We start from the raw sequence: 24,827 nt of genomic DNA, 5'->3' as shown, positions 1-24,827 counted from the left end.
AAGAAACTGAAGATCTCGTACATCGGTGTGTACTACTCCCTTCACAGAACAGCGCAAACTGGCCCTAACCAGAATAGAAAGAGTAGCGGGAGGCCTCAGTGCACAACTGAGCAAGAGGACAAGTACATTAGTGTCTAGTTTGAGAAACAGATGCCTCACAAGTCCTCAACTGGCAGCTTCATTAAATAGTACCCGCAAAACTACTTTGAAGAATCTAAAATATATTTTTATTTGTTTTAACAGTTTTTTGCTTACTACATGCTTCCATATGTGTTATTTCATAGTTTGATGTATTCAATATTACTATACAATGTAGAAAATAGTATAAAGAAAGAAAAACCCTGTAATGAGTAAGTGTGTCTAAACTTTTGACTGGTACTGTATATATACACATGTATTTTGAATTACGTTCTGTAGGCCAACTGGCCTTAATCCAAATATATTTATTTTGTCATTAAGGAATGCTGCCAAACTCACAGGCTGACGGCAAAAAGCGCTCAAGGACATTGGAAGATAACTTTGTCCCTGCGCAAACTTGCAGCAATCCAAACATTCTTAAAAAACAAGCATTAATTGCTGTTCTACCGGGGTGTGTTCAGTTGTCTGACGAGTTTTTTGGATGCATCACTCTTTTGTAGGCTTGCACCTTTATGGATATTAAACGTTAGCCTACTAGAGGAGTTTCATGATTGAAACAGGCACCGCTTCCCTCCGGTTACGCATTTGCCAGATTGGACACAGACAACAGGGAAAAATAGCCACGATTATAGTCCATCGACTTCAGAACATCACATTTCATTTTCGCCTTAATGGATGGTGAGAGCAAATCTGACAAGTAGGATACTTCTGTTGGCTTTATAATGTCAAAATGCATGCATAAACTTTTTTTTATATCTGAATCCGTAAGCGTTTTATGAAATAACGACATATTTGTTTTCAAAACATTTTTATATTAACTGGGCAAATCATTTTTGGTTTAGGCTAAATATTTCGGACCAAAAAAATCTATTAAATTACGCAATAAGCGTTTCCTCCTGTTTTTTTAAAGATAGGTCTAATTAGCTGACTCATTGTTTTGTTAAACGCCAATGGGCCGATGACTTTACATTCTTGTCAATGAACTTGGTCAATAAGCTTACGTTTTCACAAGCCTCATTTTTACAACTTTTACGACGTTTTTTTGGACTATGGAGATTCCGGTTGGATTAGGGGGAGTTTGTGACTCCACAAACCTAGTTTTTCGCGGACCTTTCCAAAACGTTTTCCACAACGTGCAAGCACTGCCGAGTAACACGACTGTCACTGAAAGCTTGGACTTTTGTAGTTCAAAGTTCAGTTTCTTGCAGAATAAACAACCCTGGGAGATGCGCCAAACGAGCCGGCAATCATCCCGAAAAGAAATATGGTCAGGAACGGCTCGCAATTCTGATATTGAAGTGAGGGAAGATGACAGCGTTTGTTTTTCCAGAACACTCGAATCAGTGGCATGTCGTATTCATTTTGCCAAAAGCTCAAAAGGGAACAAAGCCGGGTTTTCCTCTTTGAACGAATCAGACAATCCAAACGCGAATGAATATGGATCGTGTCGCTCTGGACAGCAAGTCTCCAACACGGAACAACAGTCCTGTCAACCCTCTGTGTCCCATCACGGAAATGAGTTAAATCATAACAGTGAGGCCTGTGTGGCTAGCAGTTGCTCCAGTTCTGCCTGCAGCACCATCTCAAAAACGGCGAGGGAGCTCTGCAACGCTGTCTCTGTGTCACTGGGATTGACCATGGACGCAAATGAGATGACTGACCTGGGACCTAATCACGCACCATCCAGCGTAAATCACCAAAGTCAAGGAAACTATTTGTTTGAGGTGCCTCTATTGAAATGTTCTGGAGCTGGAGAAAACGTCTCCATAACAGAATACACATGCCCCAGTGAGCGCAATGCCAAGCCACTACAAAGTGATAAACAACTAGTTGAGATGTTTCAACGTTCCCCTGCAAACAACCTTACAGAAAAAGTGGCGACCATACAGCACCTTAGCTCCGGACATCCATCCACAGATGAACAGGAGTTTAGACTGAATGAAAACAGGGATGACCCGACTTCAAAAGAAACAGATCATTTTCTGAATACAGGAGCTCGCTCAGCGTCTTATCATTTTGACCAACTGTTGCCAGCACACTTGGCACACTTCAGTCAAACCGAAACAGACAGAAACTCTTCTCATGTGTTCTACAAACCCCCAGCACATGTCGGTGAAACTGGAGAGACTATGGAGGACAAATATGCTGACTACTTACAACAACAGTACAGTGTCAAGATCAAATCTGAGGCCTTTAATAGGCATAATGAACCTGCCGGAACGTCATGGGACTTTCAGTACAGGTATAATGACAATGACAATACACAATATGGATTGAATTCATACATTGCGGGACCGGACACTGCGTTAATTTGTAACCCTCATGAATATGAGAGGGGTGGTGGACTCGTGCGCAGAGAGCGGCCAACTCCTGAGCAGTGGTACCCGGGCGAGATGCTAGGGAGGATGCCCTATCCCAACTCACCATGCATAAAGAATGAGGTTGGTGACAGTCTGGATGTCTCTTACACAGATGCCAGGTAAGAACTTTATTGACATGCACAAATGCACAAATACACAGAAACACTTTACATTACAGTGCCCTTATTATGGTGTAATTAACCTACATTTGTAAATTCAGTGTAACAAAGCAATCTGTCACCTGTCATATTTTACAATGTTATGGGCTGCATAATTCCAATTCTTAATTCCCTCTTCCTACTGTTATATTGATAATATGTATTTGATGAAAAAAATCAACTACCCCATTGCCAAATGGTAATATTGCAAATTATATAGTGTTGCGTTTATTTTATTATCTTTAATAAATGTAGCACTCTCAGTATTTCTCTATGCGGTGGTTACTGCAGTAGTAACATAGAATGAGAATGAATTCTGCATAGGTTAGGCCACTACTGATCCTGTAAAGGATAGCTGTGAATAGTGTTGAAGGAACAGAAAAAACATCAAATTTTAACAGTTCAGATTTGTACATCGTAGAGGAATTGCAAAGTTGCACCTCCATATCATTGTCATTACAGCAAATAAAGGTGTTATAAGCCTACTTTGTAGACTACTACTAGCATCTATAGTTCTAAGCTCTGAATAGTGTATATCCATAGTGCTTGTCTGTTTTTGCTTTTTTAAAGAAATGAGACCTTCTAGGCTTCATTAGAACTTATTTTATTATTATGTTGTCTGTATAACGTTTTCCTATAATTTGATTGGACACAGCCACATGCCGCATGATTTACATATCTGTTGTGTAGAGAGCCATGGAACATTTCTCGATCGCAAAATAAAAAATGTGTTGTTGAATTGATTAACAATGCTTTTCATAGGCTACTATGAATATGAACAGTTGTCCAACATAAATCCTGCTTGTGGAATGTGCAACTAATATCATATTTGTAGTGTCTGTATTACACTGAGTAGGTCTTTAATGTTTTACTCACAGTGATTTGGTGTTTGGTGTAGTAGGATGGATGGAATGACACAAAATAGAGCCCTTATTGGACCACACAGGGTATATGGTGTACATTATTTTCCTTCAAAGGTAGTCAAATCAATGTCTCAACCTTAAAGTGAACCTGTAATTTTTCAAGAGCTTGTCATGTAGCCTATATAATAAGAGAAATACATTATATATACAGACTACACTCTTAGAAAAAAAGAGTTCCAAAAGAGTTCTTCAGCTGTCCCCATAGGAGAACCCTTTTTGTTACAGGTATAATAACTATTTTGGGTTCCACGCAGAACCCTCTGTGGAAAGGGTTATACATGGAACCCAAAAGGATTTCAAAGGGTTCTCCTATGGGGACAACCAAAGAACCCTTTTTGGTTGTAGATAGCATCTTTTTTCCTAAGAGCAGGGTTCCCCAACTGGTAGACCGCCAGACACATTTTAGAACGTTTTCTTAGATTTTTTATAACCTAAAAAAATGCCAGCAAATCAGCTCCAAGTGCTATTAATTTAGAAAATCTGGTCCAAAGTATTTCCACACATAATAGAGAGACACGTGATTGTATACAAATGTAAGCAGGTGTGAAATGATTATGTTTTAGTCAAATGTATCTATTTGGGCTTCTTGCTGTCAATTTGCAGTCTACAAATTATTTGTAATTATTTTAAGGCCCCCTGAACAACCACTCAAGGAAAAATCAGCCCGCAGTCGACTCTAGTTGATGATCCCTGATGTACAGGCTCTGTGAAGGTAGGCGTTTGAGGGGCTGTAAGAATTCAATGAGCAGACTTTCTTATCTTACACACAAGACACTGCATACCCTAACACTGAGTGGAGGGAGAAGGTTGTTATCGGTCCAGTCACATTTTTTTTACTCCAAAAATGACTACTGAGTATCTCAATTCCCATATATTCAGAACAAGAAATGCTATAAAATCTTGTTTACAGTATAAACCATTTACTAACATGATCATATGAGACGTGGGCCCCTTCATTTAAATTTAGTTACAAGAGATTTATAAACAACATTCTTCCTTCCTGCCCATGAGAAAGCATTTTTGAATCTCAAACATGTTTGAATCTGTAGCTCAATTATTCCCAACCAGAAGACAAAGACTTAGACAATACGCATCTCCATAATATCTGTTACAGGGAGTAATATTTCTCCAACTCAAGATAATAGTGCATCATTGATGCCCTTACCTGTTGATTAATTTTGCCCTGTAGTTTTGAATTTTTGTATTTGCATTTACAAGATGTTTAAGATATTGAAGTGGTATGGCATTTATATCAAACAGTTGCATGTATTGTAATGGGTAGCAATAACGCTAGATTTGCATGCTTGTGTGTATGGTATTCCTCGTTTCCACATTGTCAGAAGTCTTTACATTTAGCACTACTTTGATTAATGTCATGAGATAGAGATCTAGTTTTACATGAGTTAACTGGTAATCTACTTTACTGCCCGTTTGACCGCAGCCCCACATTATTCATACACATGGCCATATTTTAGAATATCTTTCTCTGACTTGGAGAGCTCATCTATATACATTTTTAAATGGTCTGATAGGAACTCAAGCTAGGGCTCAGTTATAGTGGGCCTATGTGAATTTGATTGTTTATTCAATTACCCCGTAGACAAAGTAATATTGTCTTTGTCAGAAAATGTTTCACATTGTGGCATTAACACGTACATTGTTCTGATCTGCAATATAACAGCAGCAACTACAATTATACCAAACATAGACCTATTACATCACATTGAGTGCTTTTAAGATTTGTATTTTAGTCAACATAAACAGTAACCCCTCTGGTGTGTTCACAGTTCTAGAAGTATCCCAATAGCCAGTTTATAACTGCGAAGGGACATCCAGACCATGCCTTTTCAATTACACATGAGTGCTAATTGTTATAGCTTCCTTTATAGCCCTCAAACTCAACCCTGGACCTCGAAGCCAGTTCCACTGCATTCCCCTCTAATCGTAGACTGATTTAGACCAAGGACATTAATTTTTTTCCCTTTCAATTAAGACCTAGACAACCAGGTGAGGTTGAATACCCCTGCTCTATAGGATGCTTTTATAAGCAATGTATTATCCAATGGTGTATTTTTTTTACGAACTGGAACTATAACAAAGCATGTCTGATCAGGCTTCATCCAACTATGGAAGTAAATACAAACATCAGAGATAATTCACCAACCATGTGATGTTACGGTGTACTATGGATACATGTTACAATTGGTCAGTAATAATATATTATCTATAGAGAATATATACTGTGGCTCCAAAAAGCTCAGCACAGTGACTGAATGGAATATGGAAGTGTGGAAGAACAAGATAGGCCTATAAAAGGCTTGTTAGACAAAGGGTCAATTATGTTGTCAATTTCTGTTGCAGCAATTATGCTCTGTTTGGTGTGAAAATAGATTTTTGTCTTACTAAGCAGTCACTGGCACCTAACACTTCTTTTTGGACTGTTCCTTACCTTTAGCTGTCATCACCATGTCATGAGAGGCATATTTGCATATTTGTAACTATTAATGAAGATGATGTTCTATCGTTTCCACATTATAGCAGCCGGACGGATTTCCAACCAATATCACACAGGCAGTATAGTTCTTTACACTGTAAGTTTCAGTTAAAAAAAAACCAAAACTATTAGTTACCACCACATTGAGCATATTTACTTAACATTTCAGGGTGATGGTTTGAGTTTGTAGTTACATTGAAAAAAAAACAATAAAATGTATATTCCTGCATTCGCTATTCAAAACTATATAACATTTGCTTTAAAACTAACTCTATCCATGAAATGCTGGTGTTTTTAATGAGTTTTCTCTAGAGTATGTCAATTGCGATGCTGTTAGTGCATTCAGTGCATATTGTTTGCTCAGTACTGTTACTATATGTGTGTTTATTCCACCATCACTCCCAATAAGTGTAGGATTAATAATGCCTGTGGCATTTCATCAGAATTGTCTGGCTGTAAAGTTGAATCATCTTTGCCAGAGGTGGCTTCCACCACTCCCTCTCTCGGATCACTCTCACTCCCCACTGGACTAAGAGTGGGCTTCATGCCTCAGATCCCTCTCGTCCTATTTGATGTTGCTTCCTTGGCCCCATGGCTCATTATGGCATTGTTTTTATACACCCACAACACAAGCAGGTGGCAGCCTGCAATGCACTGGGCTTTATGACTGGGAAAGGTTGTTTTGAATTTGTTTCGTCATTTGAGGTGTATGTGTGTGGGGACGGGGGGGACGGGGGGGGGGGCAACGACACTTTTTGAGGACAAAGGGCTGGATGCACTAATGGTCAGCACTCCACTGCTGATTTTGTTGACCTAACCATCTGATCCACTCACTAAATGAGACAACGAATTTACCTGAGATTCTAAATTACTCTCCAAATTGCATTGCACCTCAAGCATGAAAGTGCTGTGCTAATGACAATTCGCATGTCAAAAAAATGTCAGTCTCTCGATGTGCAAAACTGATAGAGACATACCCCAAGCGACTTACAGCTGTAATCGCAGCAAAAAGTATTAACTTAAGGGGGCTGAATAATTTTGCACGCCCAATTTTTCAGTTTTTGATTTGTTAAAAAAGTTTGAAATATCCAATAAATGTCGTTCCACTTCATGATTGTGTCCCACTTGTTGTTGATTCTTCACAAAAAAATGCAGTTTTATATCTTTATGTTTGAAGCCTGAAATGTGGCAAAAGGTCGCAAAGTTCAAGGGGGCCGAATACTTTCGCAAGGCATTGTACATTAACCATAATTTTCTCATCTCACTTTAATGGGAATGTAGTAGGATATGTTTTTCACCATTTTCAATGACTGTTCATGCTTAGATCTACCAATCAGGTGCACTCCAGCTGTCCTTGTCATGCACACTCCTCGTGTCTTGATAGAATAAACATCTTAATTCTCTTTACAAACTGCAAACATATCATGCTTATCACATTTCCATGGCTTGACATAAGGTAATTGACCCCCAGATTCACAAAGATATATATTTTAACCACTAACCTGTCGATAAAAGCTTATGTGAGAAGCTGAGCCATCAAGTCAATTGATTAAGGCATAATTCTAATGATGTCATATACAATTTTCAAACATTCAGTCAGTCAGTCAGTTAATGTTTTACTAACATTATAAAAGCAATATGAACTAGAGGAGACAATGGCCTGTGCTTGAACGTTTATTTGATTTGATTAAAAGTCATTAGTTTACAGTGTGTTAGTGTCTTCCCAACCGTCTCCCCTGTAGCTTCTCCCAGGCTAACACCCAAGACTTGAAGCCTATGCTGTCATTTAGTCACTAGATGGGTTAAGAAAAGGACATATGTTTGGACCCTTAAATAACTCAACTCTACAACCAAAAAACACTTCCTGGTCCGTTTTTTACATACATCGCTCATAACCACTTTTTGTTGATAACTCTGCGAAACATGGTGGGACTAGGCTGTTTCTTTGCAGTGAGCTCATCCTCCACATTAGGAACGTGCTGACCCTTCTAGCTTCTGTGTTATCTGAGAAAATAGGCGTGTTACTTTCGCCACGTTGGTCCTGTCTCTCCCTGACAGAGGACATCATTCAGTGGTTACAAGTCTTTTTTGTGTGTTTTTTTAAAATATATATATATTTTTTATTTCTGTTGAATTTTTACCCCTTTTTCTCCCCAATTTCGTGGTATCCAATTGTTGTAGTAGCTACTATCTTGTCTCATTGCTACAACTCCCGTACGGGCTCGGGAGAGACGAAGGCTGAATGTCATGCGTTCTCCGATACACAACCCAACCAGAAGCTGTGCTTCTTAACACAGCGCGCATCCAACCCGGAAGCCAGCCGCACCAATGTGTCGGAGGCTACACCTTGGCTAGCGCGCACTGCGCCCGGCCCGCCACAGGAGTCGCTGGTGCGCGATGAGACAAAGAGATCCCTACCGACCAATCCCTCCCTAACCCGGACGACGCTAGGCCAATTATGCGTCGCCCCACGGACCTCCCGGTCGCAGCCGGTTACGACAGAGCCTGGGCGCAAACCCAGGGACTCTGATGGCACAGCCATCAGTACAGCGCCCTTAACCACTTCGCCACCCGGGAGGCCGCTTGGTTTGACAGTGAGGCTGAACGGTAATTTCAGAGGAGTAAGATTCTTTCCAATATAAAATTACGTACTTTTTTAATCCTTGATGATTTTAACAATACAATTTATAAGTGGAGATGTTTTGCCTAATAGAGTTTTATGAATAGTCAAAATGGTCAGAACCTGTCTGAAATACAATTATTCAGCTTTTCTGATCATTTCTGTTTACCCCTGCCTTGCCATGCATGCCTTCACATTAATACGCCATGTTGACATCCACAGGATATCTATTCCATCAACTTACACACTGTCCTGCAGTATTGCCACCTATCCTAAATGCACTTCTCATTTTGGAATTCCAAGAATTCTAACTATTTCCCTGAAATGTTTATTGCAAAAGTGGATAACGTCTACAATTTGTTTTCTGAGGTCTTTGCTGATTTCTTTTGATTTTCCCATGATGTCAAGCAAAGAGGCACTGAGTTTGAAGGTAGGCCTTGAAATACATCCACAGGTACACCTCCAATTAACTCAAATGATGTCAATTAGCCTATCAGAAGCTTCTAAAGCCATAATTTTCTGGAATTTTCCAAGCTGTTTAAAGGCACAGTCAACTTAGTGTATGTACACTTCTGACCCACTGGAATTGTGATACAGTGGAATATAAGTGAAATAATCTGTTTGTAAACAATTGTTGGAAAAATTACTTGTGCCATTCACAAAGTAGATGTCCTAACCGTCTTGCCAAAACTATAGTTTGTTAACAAGAAATTTGTGGAGTGGTTGAAAAGTGAGTTTTAATGACTCCAACCTAAGTGTATGTAAACTCCCGACTTCAACTGTATATAGTCATGTCAAATTAAATATTAAGCCACTGATAGCTGTTCAGAGGTAACTATTACAAAACTGAGCCTTGTGCTTTATTCCCTTACAGCTGACCTCTCTTACTCTAGATTCTGACCGAGTGGCCATTTAGCATTTAGCATACTGCAGATACTGTATAGATGACTGTTTTGGTGATTGGTTATAAGCTTTGTCCTTGCCTTTTTTATATAGAGCCTTGACATCTTACATTACGTGTCATTGAATTATAGTTATGTCTGTACACACTGTCCAATCTCTTCCTGTGCTCACGTCTGCAGTAGAGCACCCCTCTTGCCCCCCTGGCCCAGGCACTGCTGTTCTCACCTTTCCCACACTCTCATCACACCCTCTGTCCAGCTCTAATGGGAGATCAGACTAATTCTGATCTCACTTAGAAACTGTGAATTAGAGTGAGAAAAGTGAAAATGATTCAATAAATCTGGATCTGTTCATAAAATACAATTTTGTTTAAATGCATTTGATTTAAATCAGCATCCCTTTTGATTTAAACACAACTTTAATGTAAGAAGTGGTCAGAAAGGGAATGTTTGGACCTGAATGCCCAAACATTTAGGAGATAAAGTTGCTCAAAGTTGAGCCATTTTGATACTTTACCATACCATGAGACATCCATGTCTTCATCCCTGGAAAATAAGTTTGATATCATTTAAAAGCTCACACAGTGTTGTCAATCAATTGTATTATTTTAAAAATATATGTATATAAAGGAATACAAATTGTAATTTACAAACCTTTAACATAAATGATTGAAAACACGTAAACTCAGATTTGATTTTTCTCCATATTTGCATATGTTGTAGCTTACACTCTATTTCACATCAGCTGAGGTTTTGTGTTGTGCCCACCATCGGTTAAGACACGGCATGCTCTTGAATACAGATTGGGTGTCATTTCAATCATAGAAATATAATTCACATGTAACGGCTGTCGTTGGTGGAAGAAGGTGAGGACCAAGGTGCAGCGTGGTAAGTGTTCATGATGTTTAATAAAATAAACAGAACACTAAATGACCAAAAACAACAGCGCTTGAATGACACGAAACAGTTCTGTATGGTAAACACCGACACAGAAAACATCTACCCACAAAACATTGCGGCAAAACAGGCTACCTAAGTATGGTTCTCAATCAGAAACAAAGATCGACAGCTGCCTCTGATTGGGAACCATACCAGGCCAAACATAGAAATACAAAACATAGAACAAAAACATAGAATGCCCACCCCAACTCATGCCCTGACCACACTAAAACAGAGACATAAAAAAGGAACTAAGGTCAGGATGTGACATCATAGAATGGACCTATCTCTTCAGACCATTGCAATGTAGCTGGTACACTATTGACATTTAAATTTAATTGACATTGTAACAACTAATTAATTACTATACCACAGATCCACCCGTTGTATGTCAACTTAAATGGTCAAGTCTATTCTATTATCTATATTAGTATGATTTAAATAGGTTTCCTATGGAGGATTGACAATAACATTTAAAACAACAGATATATCCATTCAAGTCAATATTCTCTGATGTGTGGACCTCCAACCATCTTTGTGGTATCATTTGAAAGTTCACATTTTATTTGTATTCCCATTTTAGTACATTTATCAGCCAAAACATAGCACCCACCTTGTATTCAAGAGCATGTTATGTCAAAACCGATGGCAGGCACAACACAAAAACCTTAGATAATGTAAAGTAGGGTCTAAGCTACAACATGTGAATATGAATTTTATGTTTTTGTAGATAATTTAATTGTTAAAATGTAATTTAAAAAATAAATAAATACAATTCTCTAGAAATGATCTTATAGTTTGACAACCCTGTTTGTAAGCTTTTAAATTATATCAGTCTCAACCGTTTATCTTTTCCAGTGGTGAAGACATGGATGTTTCATGGTAGGGTGGGGTATGCTAAATGGGTCAACTTTGAGCACCTGAATCTCTTGAATGTTTTGGCATTCAGGTCCAAAAAGTCACTTTCTGGGCACTTCTACAATGGCAAGGTTTGTGGTCATATGCACATCCTTAAAAAACATAGGTGCTAATAAAGAATACTAGTAAATAACAAGGAGGTCTGCACACTCTTTAAGCTCCCAATTCACCACTGTATTGCCTATGTTTCCATTTGAAACTAATCTTCGCCAGGTCAAACAAGAAAAACTGAAGAAGATCGGTTTCCGATGGAAACGTAGTCAATAAAGCAGTGAATTGGGAGCTTAAAGAGTGTGCGGGCCTTCTTGTTCTTTACAACACCTCTACAATGGGCAAATATGTATGGAAGGTTTCGTTCAAGTCAAAAGGGGTGATTCAATTCAAATGGATTTACCCTTTTCACTATTTCTATAGAACCACACGACTAGGTGATGCACTTGATGGTAGTAGTATTGCACCTGAGGCCTCAATGTGAGGAGTCCTATAGAATGCCAGCCAGAGGCAATCACGTTTCATTTTGATCATGGACTATGGTCCAGATTGGCAGTCAGCTTCTGTGTGAGGTGTTGGTCATTTTTCCCCTTCTAAGTCAGTGGCTTATAGCTAACCATGTTTATTTTTAGCAGAAGATCAACTTGCTTATGTGACGTGCCTTGCATAATGTTAATTTCATCAGAGCAATTGCTCTGTGTTTGTCAATTATCATGTGGACAATGAAGCTCTGCAGTTATACTATGATAGTTTTGATGAATTTGAATATTTTAGACAAGTCCACTAGTCCTTTCTCAATGGTTTAACCCCTATAGAAAAAAATACAGGCCTCAAGCATTAGGTTCATAGTCACCTCATGGTCCTGTATGGCTCAGTTGGGAGAACATTGTGCTTGCACTGCCAGGGTTGTGGGTTTGATTCCCGTGCCCACCCACATGTAAAATGTATGCATGCATGACTGACTGACTGTAAGTCACTTTGGATGAAAGTGTTTGCTAAATAGCATATATTATATTACTTTTGTTAAAATGGCAGGAAACACCTTATCAGAGTGTATGTAGTGACAATAGAGAGAGGCAGAAGATAATAGGAACTCAGATACTTATTGAATGATGCTGTTGACTAATTCTGTACTGTTTGTGTATATGTTTTTGTTATTTTCTAAAAGCCTTTACTATATTCCTAAAGGTTTGAGGGTGGCAGAGACCACATGTACCCCATGGAGTTCTTCTTCCCGCCCCAGAGGACCTGTCTGATCTGTGCAGAAGAGGCATCCGGCTGCCACTATGGAGCACTCACCTGTGGCAGCTGCAAAGTGTTCTTCAAGAGAGCCGCAGAAGGTAAGACTTAATGAAGTAATATGCCATTGCACCTCTCCACACAGAAGACAGAGCAGAACATTAATGGTGGAAATGGGATCCATATGTCAGAGCCACCTCTCATGCTTTTTGGAAATAATGTCTTTATGTATTACACTGAACAAAAACATACAGTGCATTCAGAAAGTATTCAGATCCCTTTACTTTTTTCACATTTTGTTACGTTACAGTCTTATTCTAAAGTTGATTTTAAAAAATGTAAAAAATCATCAATCTACACACAATACCCCATAATGACAAAGCAAAAACAGGTTTAGAATATTTTGCAAATGTTTTATATATATATATGTAATTACGTTGTTTTTATATATATATATATAAAAAACGTAATTAAGTTTATTTTTTATAAAAGAGTATTTAGACTCTTTGATATGAGACTCAAAATTGAGCTCAGGTACATCCTGTTTCCATTGATCATCCTTGAGATTTTTCTACAACTTGATTGGAGTCCACCTGTGGTAAATGTAATTGATTGGACATGATTTGGAAAGGCACACACCTGTCTATATAAGGTCCCACATTTGACAGTGCATGTCAGAGCAAAAACAAAGTCATGAGGTCGAAAGAATTGTCCGTAGAGCTCAGAGACAGGATTTTTGTCAAGGCACAGATCTGAAGAAGGGTATCAAAACATTTCTGTGACATTGAAGGTCCCCAAGAACACAGTGGCCTCTGTCATTCTTAAAAGGAAGAAGTTTGGAACCGCCAAGACCCTTCCTAGAGCTGGCCGCCTGGCCAAACTGAGCAGTCAGGGGAGAAAGAACTTGGTCAGGTAGGTGACCAAGAACCCGATGGTCACACTGAAAGAGCTCCAGAGTTCCTCTGTGGAGATGGGAGAAACTTTCAGAAGGACAACCATCTCTGCAGCACTCCACCAATAAGGTCTCTATGGTAGGGTGGCCAGACAGAAGCCCCTCCTCAGTAAAAGGCACATGACAGCCCGCTTGGAGTTTGCCAAAAGGCACCTAAAGGACTCTCAGACCATGAGAAACAAGATTCTCTGGTCTGATGAAACCAAGATTGAACTCTTTGGCCTAGCGTCACGTCTGGAAGAAACCTGGCACCATCCCTACAGTGAAGCATGGTGGTGGCAGCATCATGCTGTGGGGATGTTTATCAGCGGCAGGGACTTTGAGACTAGTCAGGATCGAGGGAAAGATGAACAGAGCAAAGTGCAGAGAGATCCCTGATGAAAACCTGCTCCAGAGCGCTCAGGACCTCAGACTGGGGTTCCAACAGGACAACGACCTTAAGCACACAGCCAATACAATGCAGGAGTGGCTTCGGGACAAGTCCCTGAATGTCCTTCAGTGGCCTAGCCAGAGCCCAGACTTGAACCTGATCGGAGAGACCTGAAAATAGCTGTGCATCGACGCTCCTCACCCAACCTGACAGAGCTTGAGAGGATCTGCAGAGAAGAATTGGAGAAACTTTCCAAATACAGGTGTGCCAAGCTTGCAGCGTCATATCCAAGAAAACTTGAGGATGTAATCGCTGCCAAAGGTGTTTCAATTAAGTACTGAGTAAAGGGTCTGAATACTTAAGGTAAATGTAATATTTCAGTTAATTCCTTTTTTAAATACAAATAATGTCTAAAAACCAGTTTTTGCTTCTTCATTATGGGGTATTGTGTGTAGATTGATGAGGGAAAAAAATATTTAATCAATTTTAGAAAAAGGCTATAACGTAACAAAATGTGGAAAATGTCCAGGTGTCTGAATACTGTAAATGCAATATGAAACAATTTCAGCGATTTTACTGAGTTACAGTTCATATAAGGAAATCAATCAATTGAAATAAATAATTTGGCGCTAATCTATGGATTTCACATTACTGGGAAGGGGTGCAGCCATGAGTGGCCCTGGGTGGTCATAGGCCCACCCACTTGGGAGCCAGGCCCAGCCCATTAGAATCCGTTTTTCTCCACAAGGGCTTTATTATAGCCAGAAATAATCCTCAGTTTCATCAGCTATCCAGGTGGCTGGTTTTAGACGATCCGGCAAGTGAAGAAGCTGGATGTTGCAGTCCTGGGCTGGTGTGGTTACATGTGGTCGTTGGACGTACTGCCAAATTCTCTAAAACAACATTGGAGGCGGCTTATGGTAGAGAAATTAACATTCAATTCTCTAACAGCTCTGGTGGACATTCCTGCAGTCAGTATGCCAATTGTATGCTCCCCCAAAACTTGAGACGTCTGTGGCATTGTGTTGAGTGACAAAACTGCACATTTTAGAATTATCTTTTATTGTCCCCAGGACAAGGTCCACCTCTGTAATGATCATGCTGTTTAATCAGATTATTGATATGCCACATCTGTCAGGTGGATAGATTTACTTGGCAAAGGAGAAATGCTCACTAACAGGAATGTAAACAAATTTGTGCACCAAATTTGAGAGGAATAAGCTTTTTGTGCATGTGGAACATTTCTGGGATCTTTTCTTTCAGCTCATGAAATTTGAGACCAACACTTTTACATGTTGCGTTTATATTTTTGTTCAGTATAGATGTAAATTATGTCATAAGGAAAATTGTTAAATGTATTTCAAAGGAAAATTCCCATGGTCCATAGTATGGTTGATTTGGAATATGTCAACAGAAATCTATGTCATTTTTTTTACAAAATTACCTAAAGTTACATTCATCCTAGCCTACTCCTCTGGGAAATCATTTAAACACAAACATTCTGAGCTACCAAGGCAAGTTAATCAGGCTTTGACTGACAATTATATCTAATCCATTACTATTTCAGTATAATGGCAGTTTTGGATGCAAAATATTTTTGGATGCAATATAGTTTCTCTTTAATTGACCATGCTCTGCCATAAAAATAACAGAAAACACCAGCTAAAATGCTGCCTTCCAGCTCCTAGGTATTCATTTGTTTTGTTCAGTATTTTCCTTTCTTAATTGAACTGTGAGTGGAAGCCGCATAACTGCCATCAAACCATGCCTTGTAAAATTATAGATTTGATTATTTCAATGTGCTACTTATAGAGCATGTCAATGTACTCTTCAATAAAAGTGTGTACACTGAGGAGATTTTATTGTCTAAGCTCCTTCTTTTTATGATCATCACACTGGACATGATAAGCAAGAGAGCAAAATGTATAACTGTTCCTGCTGTAATCATTCATGATGTAACTAACAACCATGTTACAACTTACAACCATGACATACCTTTCTTAATCATTCAAAGTAGAATTTCGTATTCTAAATCTTATCTTTGTTTGCATCTTTGTTAGGGAAACAGAAATACCTGTGTGCCAGCAGAAATGACTGCACCATCGATAAGCTGAGAAGGAAGAACTGCCCATCATGTCGACTGCGGAGGTGTTTTGAAGCTGGGATGACCCTCGGAAGTAAATACAACTATTATGTCAATTTCTTAAGTCAATGAGAAATAATCAAAGTACTTAGCCATCCATCCATCCACCCACTGATCGATAATCATGGACAAAAGTTTGTGATATGTACAGTTACATACATTCACCAGCCAGTTTATTAGGTACACCACCCCGTTCACGAAAACATATCGCTCCTACAGACAGTGAGTCACATGGCTGTGGGTTGCTATATAAAGCAGGCAGACAGGCATTGAAGCATTCAGTTACTGTTCAATTGAACGTTAGAATGGGCATGTTGCGTGGTATCATTGTCGGTGCCGGGGGCGCCGGATCCAGTATATTAGAAACAGCCACCCTCCTAGGCTTTTAATGCCCGATAGTGTCTAGGGTTTACCGAGAACGGTGCGACAAACAAAAACATTCAGTCAATGAAAACAGCTTGTTGAGGTCAAAGGAGAATAGCAAGAATTGTGCAAGATAACAGGCGGGCTACAGACAGACAAATAATGGCGCAGTACAACACTGGTGTGCAGAACAGCATCTCAGAACACACAACTCGTCGATCCTTGTCACGGATGGGCTATTGCAGTAGACAACCACACCGGGTTCCTCTCCTATCAGCTAAAACCAAGAAGAAGCGGCTCCAATGCTAGACAATTGAGGAGTGGAAAAACATCGACTTGAACATTACAGCGAGTTCAGTTTACTTGTGTGGCCTGCACAGTCCACAGACCTCAACCCAATAGCATAGCTGCGGGAAGTAGGGGTGCTGAGGGAACTGAAAAAATACAATAAAAATAGTGCACTTGGCCTTTATTATTCCCCACTGCACCCCCACCCAGCGGCCATGCCCAATAGAGTATCTTTGGGATGAGATGGAACGGGCTGTTCGCAGCATGAATGTACCACTGTCCAATTAACAGCAACTGCGTGATGCCATCGCATCAGCATGGAACAACACACCTTGTAAAATGTCTCCAATTTTTCAAGCGGTTTTGGAGGCAAAGGGTGTCCGACCCGGTACTAGATGGCCCTACCTAATAAACTGGCCAGTGAGTGAATATGGGCCATTCTACAGAAGTGGTGCAAATTGGGGGTTGAAAAAAAGCTCATTTGTATCCTATTTTCCCCAAACTTTCAGCACATGTCTTCCAACATACAGTGCCTTCAGAAAGTATTCACACCCCTGCCTTTTTCCACATTTTGTTATAGCCTGAATTTAAAATTGATTAAATTGAGATGTTTGCCTCTGGCTTACACACAATACCCCATAATGTCAAAGTGGAATAACTTATTATTATTATTATTATTTTTAACAAATTCATTAAAAAAAGAAAAGCTGAAATGTCTTGAGTCAATAAGTATCCGAGTATTCCTTTGTTATGGCAAGCCTAAATAAGTTCAGGAGTAAAAATGTGCTTAAACCCTCTTGGTGTTAGGGGGCACTATTTTCATTTTTGGAAAAAAAACGTTCCCGTTTTAAACAGGATATTTTGTCAGGAAAAGATGCTAGAATATGCATATAATTGACAGCTTTGGATAGAAAACACTCTAACGTTTCCAAAACTGTAAAGATATTGTCTGTGAGTATAACAGAACTGATGTTGCAGGCGAAAGCCTGAGAAAAATCCAATCCGTAAGTGCCCCAGGTTTTGAAAGCGCTGCGTTCCAATGAGTCCCTATTCAGCTGTGAATGTACCATCAACGAGCTTACACTTTCTGTCTACAGCATTGTGACGTAGTTTTACGCATTTCTGTTGAAGAATAGCCGTAGGCGGCCACATTGCGTAAGTGGTCACATGGTGGCTCCGAGAGAGATTCTCGCGTAAAATACAGAGGTAGCCATTACTCCAATCGGTCCTAGTGAAAAACGAATTGTCCCGACGGATATATTATCGAATAGATATTAGAAAAACACCTTGAGGATGGATTCTAAACAACGTTTGCCATGTTTCTGTCGATATTATGGAGCTAATTTGGAATATTTTTCGGCGTTGTGGTGACCGCAATTTCCGGGCGATTTCTCAGCCAAACGTGAAGAACAAACGGAGCTATTTCGCCTACAAAAATAATATTTTGGGAAAAAATGAACTTTGGCTGTCTACCTGGGAGTCTCATGAGTGAAAACATCTGAAGTTCATCAAAGGTAAACGATTTAATTTGATTGCTTTTCGGATTTCCGTGACAAGGTTGCCTGCTGCTAGCAAGGCATAATGCTATGCTAGACTATGATAAACTTACACAAATGCTTGTCTAGCGTTGGCTGTAAAGCATATTTTGAAAATCTGAGATGACAGGGTGATTAACAAAAGGCTAAGCTGTGTTCCAATATATTTCACTTGTGATTTTCATGAATAGGAAGATTTTCTAGGAAGATTTATGTCCGTTGCGTTATGCTAATTAGTGTCAGATGAGATTGTGGATGAATCTGTGTTTGAAATATACTGCTCGACTGAGGGACCTTACAGATAATTGTATTTGTGGGGTACAGAGATGAGGTACTCATTAAAAAAATCATGTTAAAATGTACTATTGCACACAAAGTGAGTCCGTACCACTTATTATGTGACTTGTTAACCTGTAGTGACACCCCATCCCGTGAACGGGACCGTTGTCATCACTATGGATGGTGTATCAATACACCCAGTCACTACAAAGGTACAGGCATCCTTCTTAAGGTGTACAGAATACAAATATCGCAAAACATGCATCCTGTTTGCAACAAGGCACTAAAGTAATACTGCAAAAAAAATGTGGCAAAGCAATTAACATTTTGTCCTGAATACAAAGTGTTATGTTTGGGGCAAATCCAACACAACACCTTACTGAGTACCACTCTCCATATTATCAAGCATAGTGGTGGTTGCATCATCTTATGAGTATGCTTGTAATCGTTAAGGACTGGGGAGTTTTTCATGATAACAAATAAACGGATTGGAGCTAAGCACAGGCAAAAAAGCAGAGGAAAACCTGGTTCAGTCTACTTTCCACCAGACACTGGGAGATGACTCTACCTTTCTGCATATTTTAAATATTTACCTGAATTCCTTACCACTCCACTAAATTTGTTCCATACTGGAACATAGTAAAAAAGTTGCAATAAAGGGAGAACCAGTAGGGATCATTGTGATTAACCTTTTATTACAGATACTTTGAATTTTCATACAAAATTGACAAAATAGTAAAAACATTTTTTTTAACCGATTTTCAAAACCTAGAGAAATATAATCTCTATTGTTCTCTGTAAAATGTTTAATGTTGATTGTATGAATCTGAAACTTGTTTATCGATTGAATTAGTTATGCATCTAATTAATTATATTATTAGACATTTAATTATTCCTTTACCTATGTTTATTTTGGCAAAATAAGAGGTGTTTCGGTATGAAGTGTCAATCACATAAATAAATACATCTAGGACTCTAGATGGATGTAACTTGTTTTAGTATAGACATTGCCAAGACCAAGACCACTAGATCAAGAGTCCGTGGGCCCTTTCTTCAATTGTAAGATACTCAAGTAGAGTAAACTCGAGTACAGTACAGTAGAGTAGAGCACAGAGTGCAGGAGAGCACAGCACATTAGAGTGCAGTAGAGTATGGTACAGTACAGTAGAGTAGGGTACAGTACAATATAGTACAGCACAATACAATACAGTAGAGTACAGTGAATTACAGTACAGTATAACACATTATAGACATCCACATTTTGGCCGGGCCTCCAGCCCGGAGCCTCCAGAGACGGCCTCCAGCCCAGAGCCTCCAGAGACGGCCTCCAGCCCGGAGCCTCCAGGGACGGCCTCCAGCCCGGAGCCTCCAGAGACGGCCTCCAGCCCGGAGCTTCCAGCGACGCCCTCTAGCCCGGACCTTCCAGCGACGCCCTCCAGCCCGGAGCCTCCAGCGTCGCCCTCCAGCCCGGAGCCTCCAGCGTCGGCCTCCTTCAGTCCGGAGCCACCAGCGACGCTCTCCAGTCCGGAGCCTCCAGCGTCGGCGGCCTCCAGTCCGGAGCCTCCAGAGACGGCGGCCTCCAGTCCGGAGCCCTCAGCGGCGACGGGTGCCAGTCCGGAGCCCGCAGCGACGACGGTCGCCAGTCCGGGGCCCTCAGCGACGACGGTCACCAGTCCGGGGTCCGCAGCTACGACGGTCGCCAGTCTGGGGCCCGCTACGAGGGTCCCCAGTCCGGGGCCTGCTACGAGGGTCCCTGCACCAGAAGTGCCACCAAAGTGGGGTGAGCCAGCGGTGTAGCGGGGTCTGTGTTCCGCACCTGAGCCGCCGCCGCGGATAGATGCCCACCCAGACCCTTCCCTATAGGTTTAGGTTTTGCGGCCGGATACCGCACCTTTGGGGGGGGGGGGGGGGGGGGGTCTTTTTTTGTGTCTCTATTTTGGTTTGGTCAGGGCGTGAGTTGGGTGGGCATTCTATGTTTTGTGTTTCTATGATTTTCTGTTTTGGCCGGGTATGGTTCTCAATCAGGGACAGCTGTCGTTGATCGTTGTCCCTGATTGGGAACCATACTTAGGTACCCTTTTTCCCACCTGTGTTTGTGGGAAGTTAACTTTGTTTGATGGCACATAGCCTTAAGCTTCACGGTTTGTTTTGTATGGTTTATGGTTTTGTCGGCGTCATTTAAAAAAATAAAGATAATGTACGCTCACCACGCTGCGCCTTGGTCCTCATCCTTCAACAGCCGTGACAACGGGAAAAATGTGGCCTTTTTATAAACAAATGTTATGCAATTCTACTACACTTTATATGACTGGAGACATTAACAGAATCTTGTTTAATATGACAAGTTGCAAGGGAGCCTACTCTACTCACTGACAAACAGATAGATGAAAACAACGTTGTCCATATAATAGGCCTACGAGAAGGGGAGACACAAATAGAATATGACGTCCAAAAATTTGGCACTGACCCAATGATAAAATGTGAATATGCGCAGTGCGCACTCACCAGGGATATGGCCAATGCTCTTCACTGGTGCCAATAAGATAGGCTATAGTGTTGTTCACACAATTAAATTGAGAATTTTGATAACTAAAAGCCGGATTAGAGTATTTTCATTGTATTCTCTTTACAGCAATAGCCATTTGCTTTCCAAACTATGTCATCCCGTGATTGTATTTTTAAATATTGCGTTATGCCTGGCTGGGCCTCTACTTTTCACTGACAGTCGCAACTCAACAATAATCTAGTTGTTATTTGCCGTGTAAACTGCACAAATTGGTTACGCTGCCCTTCCTTCCAACTGTAGGCAATGCAATTTAATGCAATTTCTTTTAAAGAAGCTAATGAACCTCCGAGGCCAAATCATGCTTTAGTAGCCTATTTTGATAGGTTTTATTTCTGTATAGACAGGAGTAGGCTAATTAGGCTATATATTTTTTTGTCAATTTAATTCAATTACTTTAGGGAAAGCTTTCCCTAGCCTTATGGATGAGCCGCCTATGTGTAGGGAGGTAACTTGATATCATGAGGGAATTGCTCAGACCACACTTACCGGTAGGACTAGTTATCTCACGAGCTCTGACAGAGAAGTAGCCTATATGACCTCTTTAAAAGTATCCTAAACGTTCAGTTAAACTATCCATCACCAATAAATGAAGGAACTTCAGAGATACTAGGCTGGTTTATGCTGAGATCAACATGCTTTTATTAGCCTACTAGAATCTCCTACAAAAATTGTTTTGTGATAGGCCTTCAATTAAAACCCTAGACCCATTCCAATTCTCACACCGCCCCAACAGATCCACAGATGACACGATCTCAATTGCACTCCACACTGCCCTTTTCCACTTGGAAAAAAGGAACACTCCACAAATTTCTTGTTAACAAACTATAGTTTTGGCAAGTCGGTTAGGACATCTACTTTGTGCATGACACAAGGCGTTTTTCCAACAATTGTTTACAGAGATTATTTAACTTATAATTCACTGTATCACAATTCCAGTGGATCAGAAGTTTACATACATTAAGCTGACTGTGCCTTTAAACAGCTTGGAAAATTCCAGAAAATGATGTCATGGCTTTAGAAGCTTCTGATAGGCTAATTGACATAATTTGAGTCAATTGGAGGTGTACCTGTGGATGTATTTCAAGGCCTACCTTCAAACTCAGTGCCTCTTTGCTTGACATCATGGGAACATCAAAATAAATCAGCCAAGACCTCAGCAATTCTTTCTTAGATCTCCACAAGTCTGGTTCATCCTTGGGAGCAATTTCCAAACGCCTAAAGTTACCACGTTACTAACAATAGTACGCAAGTATAAACACTATGGGACAATTGCAGCTGTCTCCTAGAGATGAACGTACTTTGGTACGAAAAGTGCAAATCAATCCCAGAACAACAGCAAAGGACCTTGTGAAGATGCTGGAGGAAACAGGTACAAAAGTATCTATATCCACAGTAAAACGAGTCCTATATTGACATAACCTGAAAGGCCACTCAGCAAGGAAGAAGCCACTGCTCCAAAACCACCATAAAAAAGCCAGACTACGGTTTGCAACTGCACATGGGGACAAAGATGGTACTTTTTGGAGAAATGTCCTCTGGTCTGATGAAACAAAAATAAGAACTGTTTGGTCATAATGACCATTGTTATGTTTGGAGGAAAAGGGGGAGGCTTGCAAGCCGAAGAACACCATCCCAACCGTAAAGCATGGGGGTGGCTGCATCATGTCGTTGGGGTGCTTTGCTGCAGGAGGGACTGGTACACTTCACAAAATAGATGGCATAATGAGGTAGGAAAATTATGTGGATATATTAAAGAAACATCTCAAGACATCAGTCAGGAAGTTAATGCTTGGTCGCAAATGGGTCTTCCAAATGGACAATTACCCCAAGCAGACTTCCAAAGTTGTGTGGCAAAATGGCTTAAGGACAACAAAGTCAAGGTATTAGACTGCATCCAGTTTGTTGAGTAGAGTGTTGGAGGCTATTTTATAGATGACATCACCGAAGTCGAGGATTGGTAGGATGGTCAGTTTTACGAGGGTATGTTTGGCAGCATGAGTGAAGGATGTGCTCTTCACAGATGAAAGCAGGTTCACACTGAGCACGTGACAGACGTGACAGTCTGGAGACGCCGTGGAGAACGTTCTGCTGCCTGCAACATCCTCCAGCATGACCAGTTTGGCGGTGGGTCAGTCATGGTGTGGGGTGGCATCTCTTTAGGGGGCCGCACAGCCCTCCATGTGCTCGCCAGAGGTAGCCTGACTGCCATTAGGTACCGAGAGGAGATCCTCAGAGCCCTTGTGAGACCATATGCTGGTGCAGTTGGCCCTGGGTTCCTCCTAATGCAAGACAATGCTAGACCTCATGTGGCTGGAGTGTGTCAGCAGTTCCTGCAAGAGTAAGGCATTGATGCTATGGACTGGCCCGCCCGTTCCCCAGACCTGAATCCAATTGAGCACATCTGGGACATCATGTCTCCCTCCATCCACCAACGCCACGTTGCACCACAGACTGTCCAGGAGTTGGCGGATGCTTTAGTCCAGGTCTGGGAGGAGATCCCTCAGGAGACCATCCGCCACCTCATCAGGAGCATGCCCAGGCGTTGTAGGGAGGTCATACAGGCACGTGGAGGCCACACACACTACTGAGCCTCATTTTGACTTGTTTTAAGGACATTACATCAAAGTTGGATCAGCCTGTAGTGTGGTTTTCCACTTTAATTTTGAGTGTGACTCCAAATCCAGACCTCCATGGGTTGATAAATTTGATTTTCATTGAAAATTTTTGTGTGATTTTGTTGTCAGAACATTCAACTATGTAAAGAAAAAAGTATTTAATAAGAATATTTCATTCATTCAGATCTAGGATGTGTTATTTTAGTGTTCCCTTTATTTTTTTGAGCAGTGTATATCAATAGCCACTTTAAACAATGCTACTTAATATAATGTTTACATACCCTACATTACTCATCTCATATATTACTAGCCTGTTCAACCTCTCTTTCGTAACGTCTGAGATTCCCAAAGATTGGAAAGCTGCCGCGGTCATCCCCTTCTTCAAAGGGGGTGACACTCTAGACCCAAACTGCTACAGACCCATATTTATCCTACCCTGTCTTTCTAAGGTCTTCGAAAGCCAAGTTAACAAACAGATTACTGACCATTTCAAATCCCACCATACCTTCTCCGCTATGCAATCTGGTTTCAGAGCTGGTCATGGGTGCACCTCAGCCACGCTCAAGGTTATAAACAACCACATAACCGCCATCGATAAGAGACATTACTGTGCAGCCGTATTCATCGACCTGGCCAAGGCTTTCGACTCTGTCAATCACAACATTCTTATTGGCAGACTCGACAGCCCTGGTTTCTCAAATGATTGCCTCGCCTGGTTTACCAACTACTTCTCTGATAGAGTTCAGTGTGTCAAATCGGAGGGACTGTTGTCCAGTCCTCTGACAGTCTCTATGGGTGTGCCACAGGGTTCAATTCTCGGACCGACTCTCTTTCCTGTATACATCAATGATGTTGCTCTTGCTGCTGGTGATTCTCTGATCCACCTCTACGCAGATGACACCATTCTGTATACTTCTGGCCCCTCCTTGGACACTGTGTTAACTAACCTTCAGACGAGCTTCAATGCCATACAACTCTCCTTCCGTGGCCTCCAACTGCTATCAAACGCAAATGAAACTAAATGCATACTATTC

The 24,827-nt window shown here is 40.7% G+C and overlaps 1 protein-coding gene across 2 annotated transcripts in view; it reads left to right on the top strand.

The window, feature by feature from the left end:
• Positions 1 to 482: 482 nt before the first annotated feature.
• The window catches only part of LOC139422959 (androgen receptor-like), a 52,260-nt gene continuing 27,915 nt past the window's right edge, over positions 483 to 24,827 (top strand). The window contains exons 1-3 of one of the 2 annotated variants that reach the window (XM_071174479.1): positions 483 to 2,617; positions 12,632 to 12,783; positions 16,065 to 16,181. In XM_071174479.1, the coding sequence (XP_071030580.1) occupies positions 1,188 to 2,617; positions 12,632 to 12,783; positions 16,065 to 16,181 (1,699 nt within the window). In that variant the 5' untranslated portion in view covers positions 483 to 1,187. The remainder of the gene's footprint in view (positions 2,618 to 12,631; positions 12,784 to 16,064; positions 16,182 to 24,827) is intronic. The other variant, XM_071174480.1, reaches the window with a different exon arrangement.

The sequence above is a fragment of the Oncorhynchus clarkii genome, chromosome 12, assembly GCF_045791955.1.
Source record: "Oncorhynchus clarkii lewisi isolate Uvic-CL-2024 chromosome 12, UVic_Ocla_1.0, whole genome shotgun sequence".
NCBI lineage: Eukaryota > Metazoa > Chordata > Actinopteri > Salmoniformes > Salmonidae > Oncorhynchus > Oncorhynchus clarkii.
Note: the sequence above shows the minus strand (reverse complement) of the source record. Positions and strands in the feature narration are given on the sequence as shown.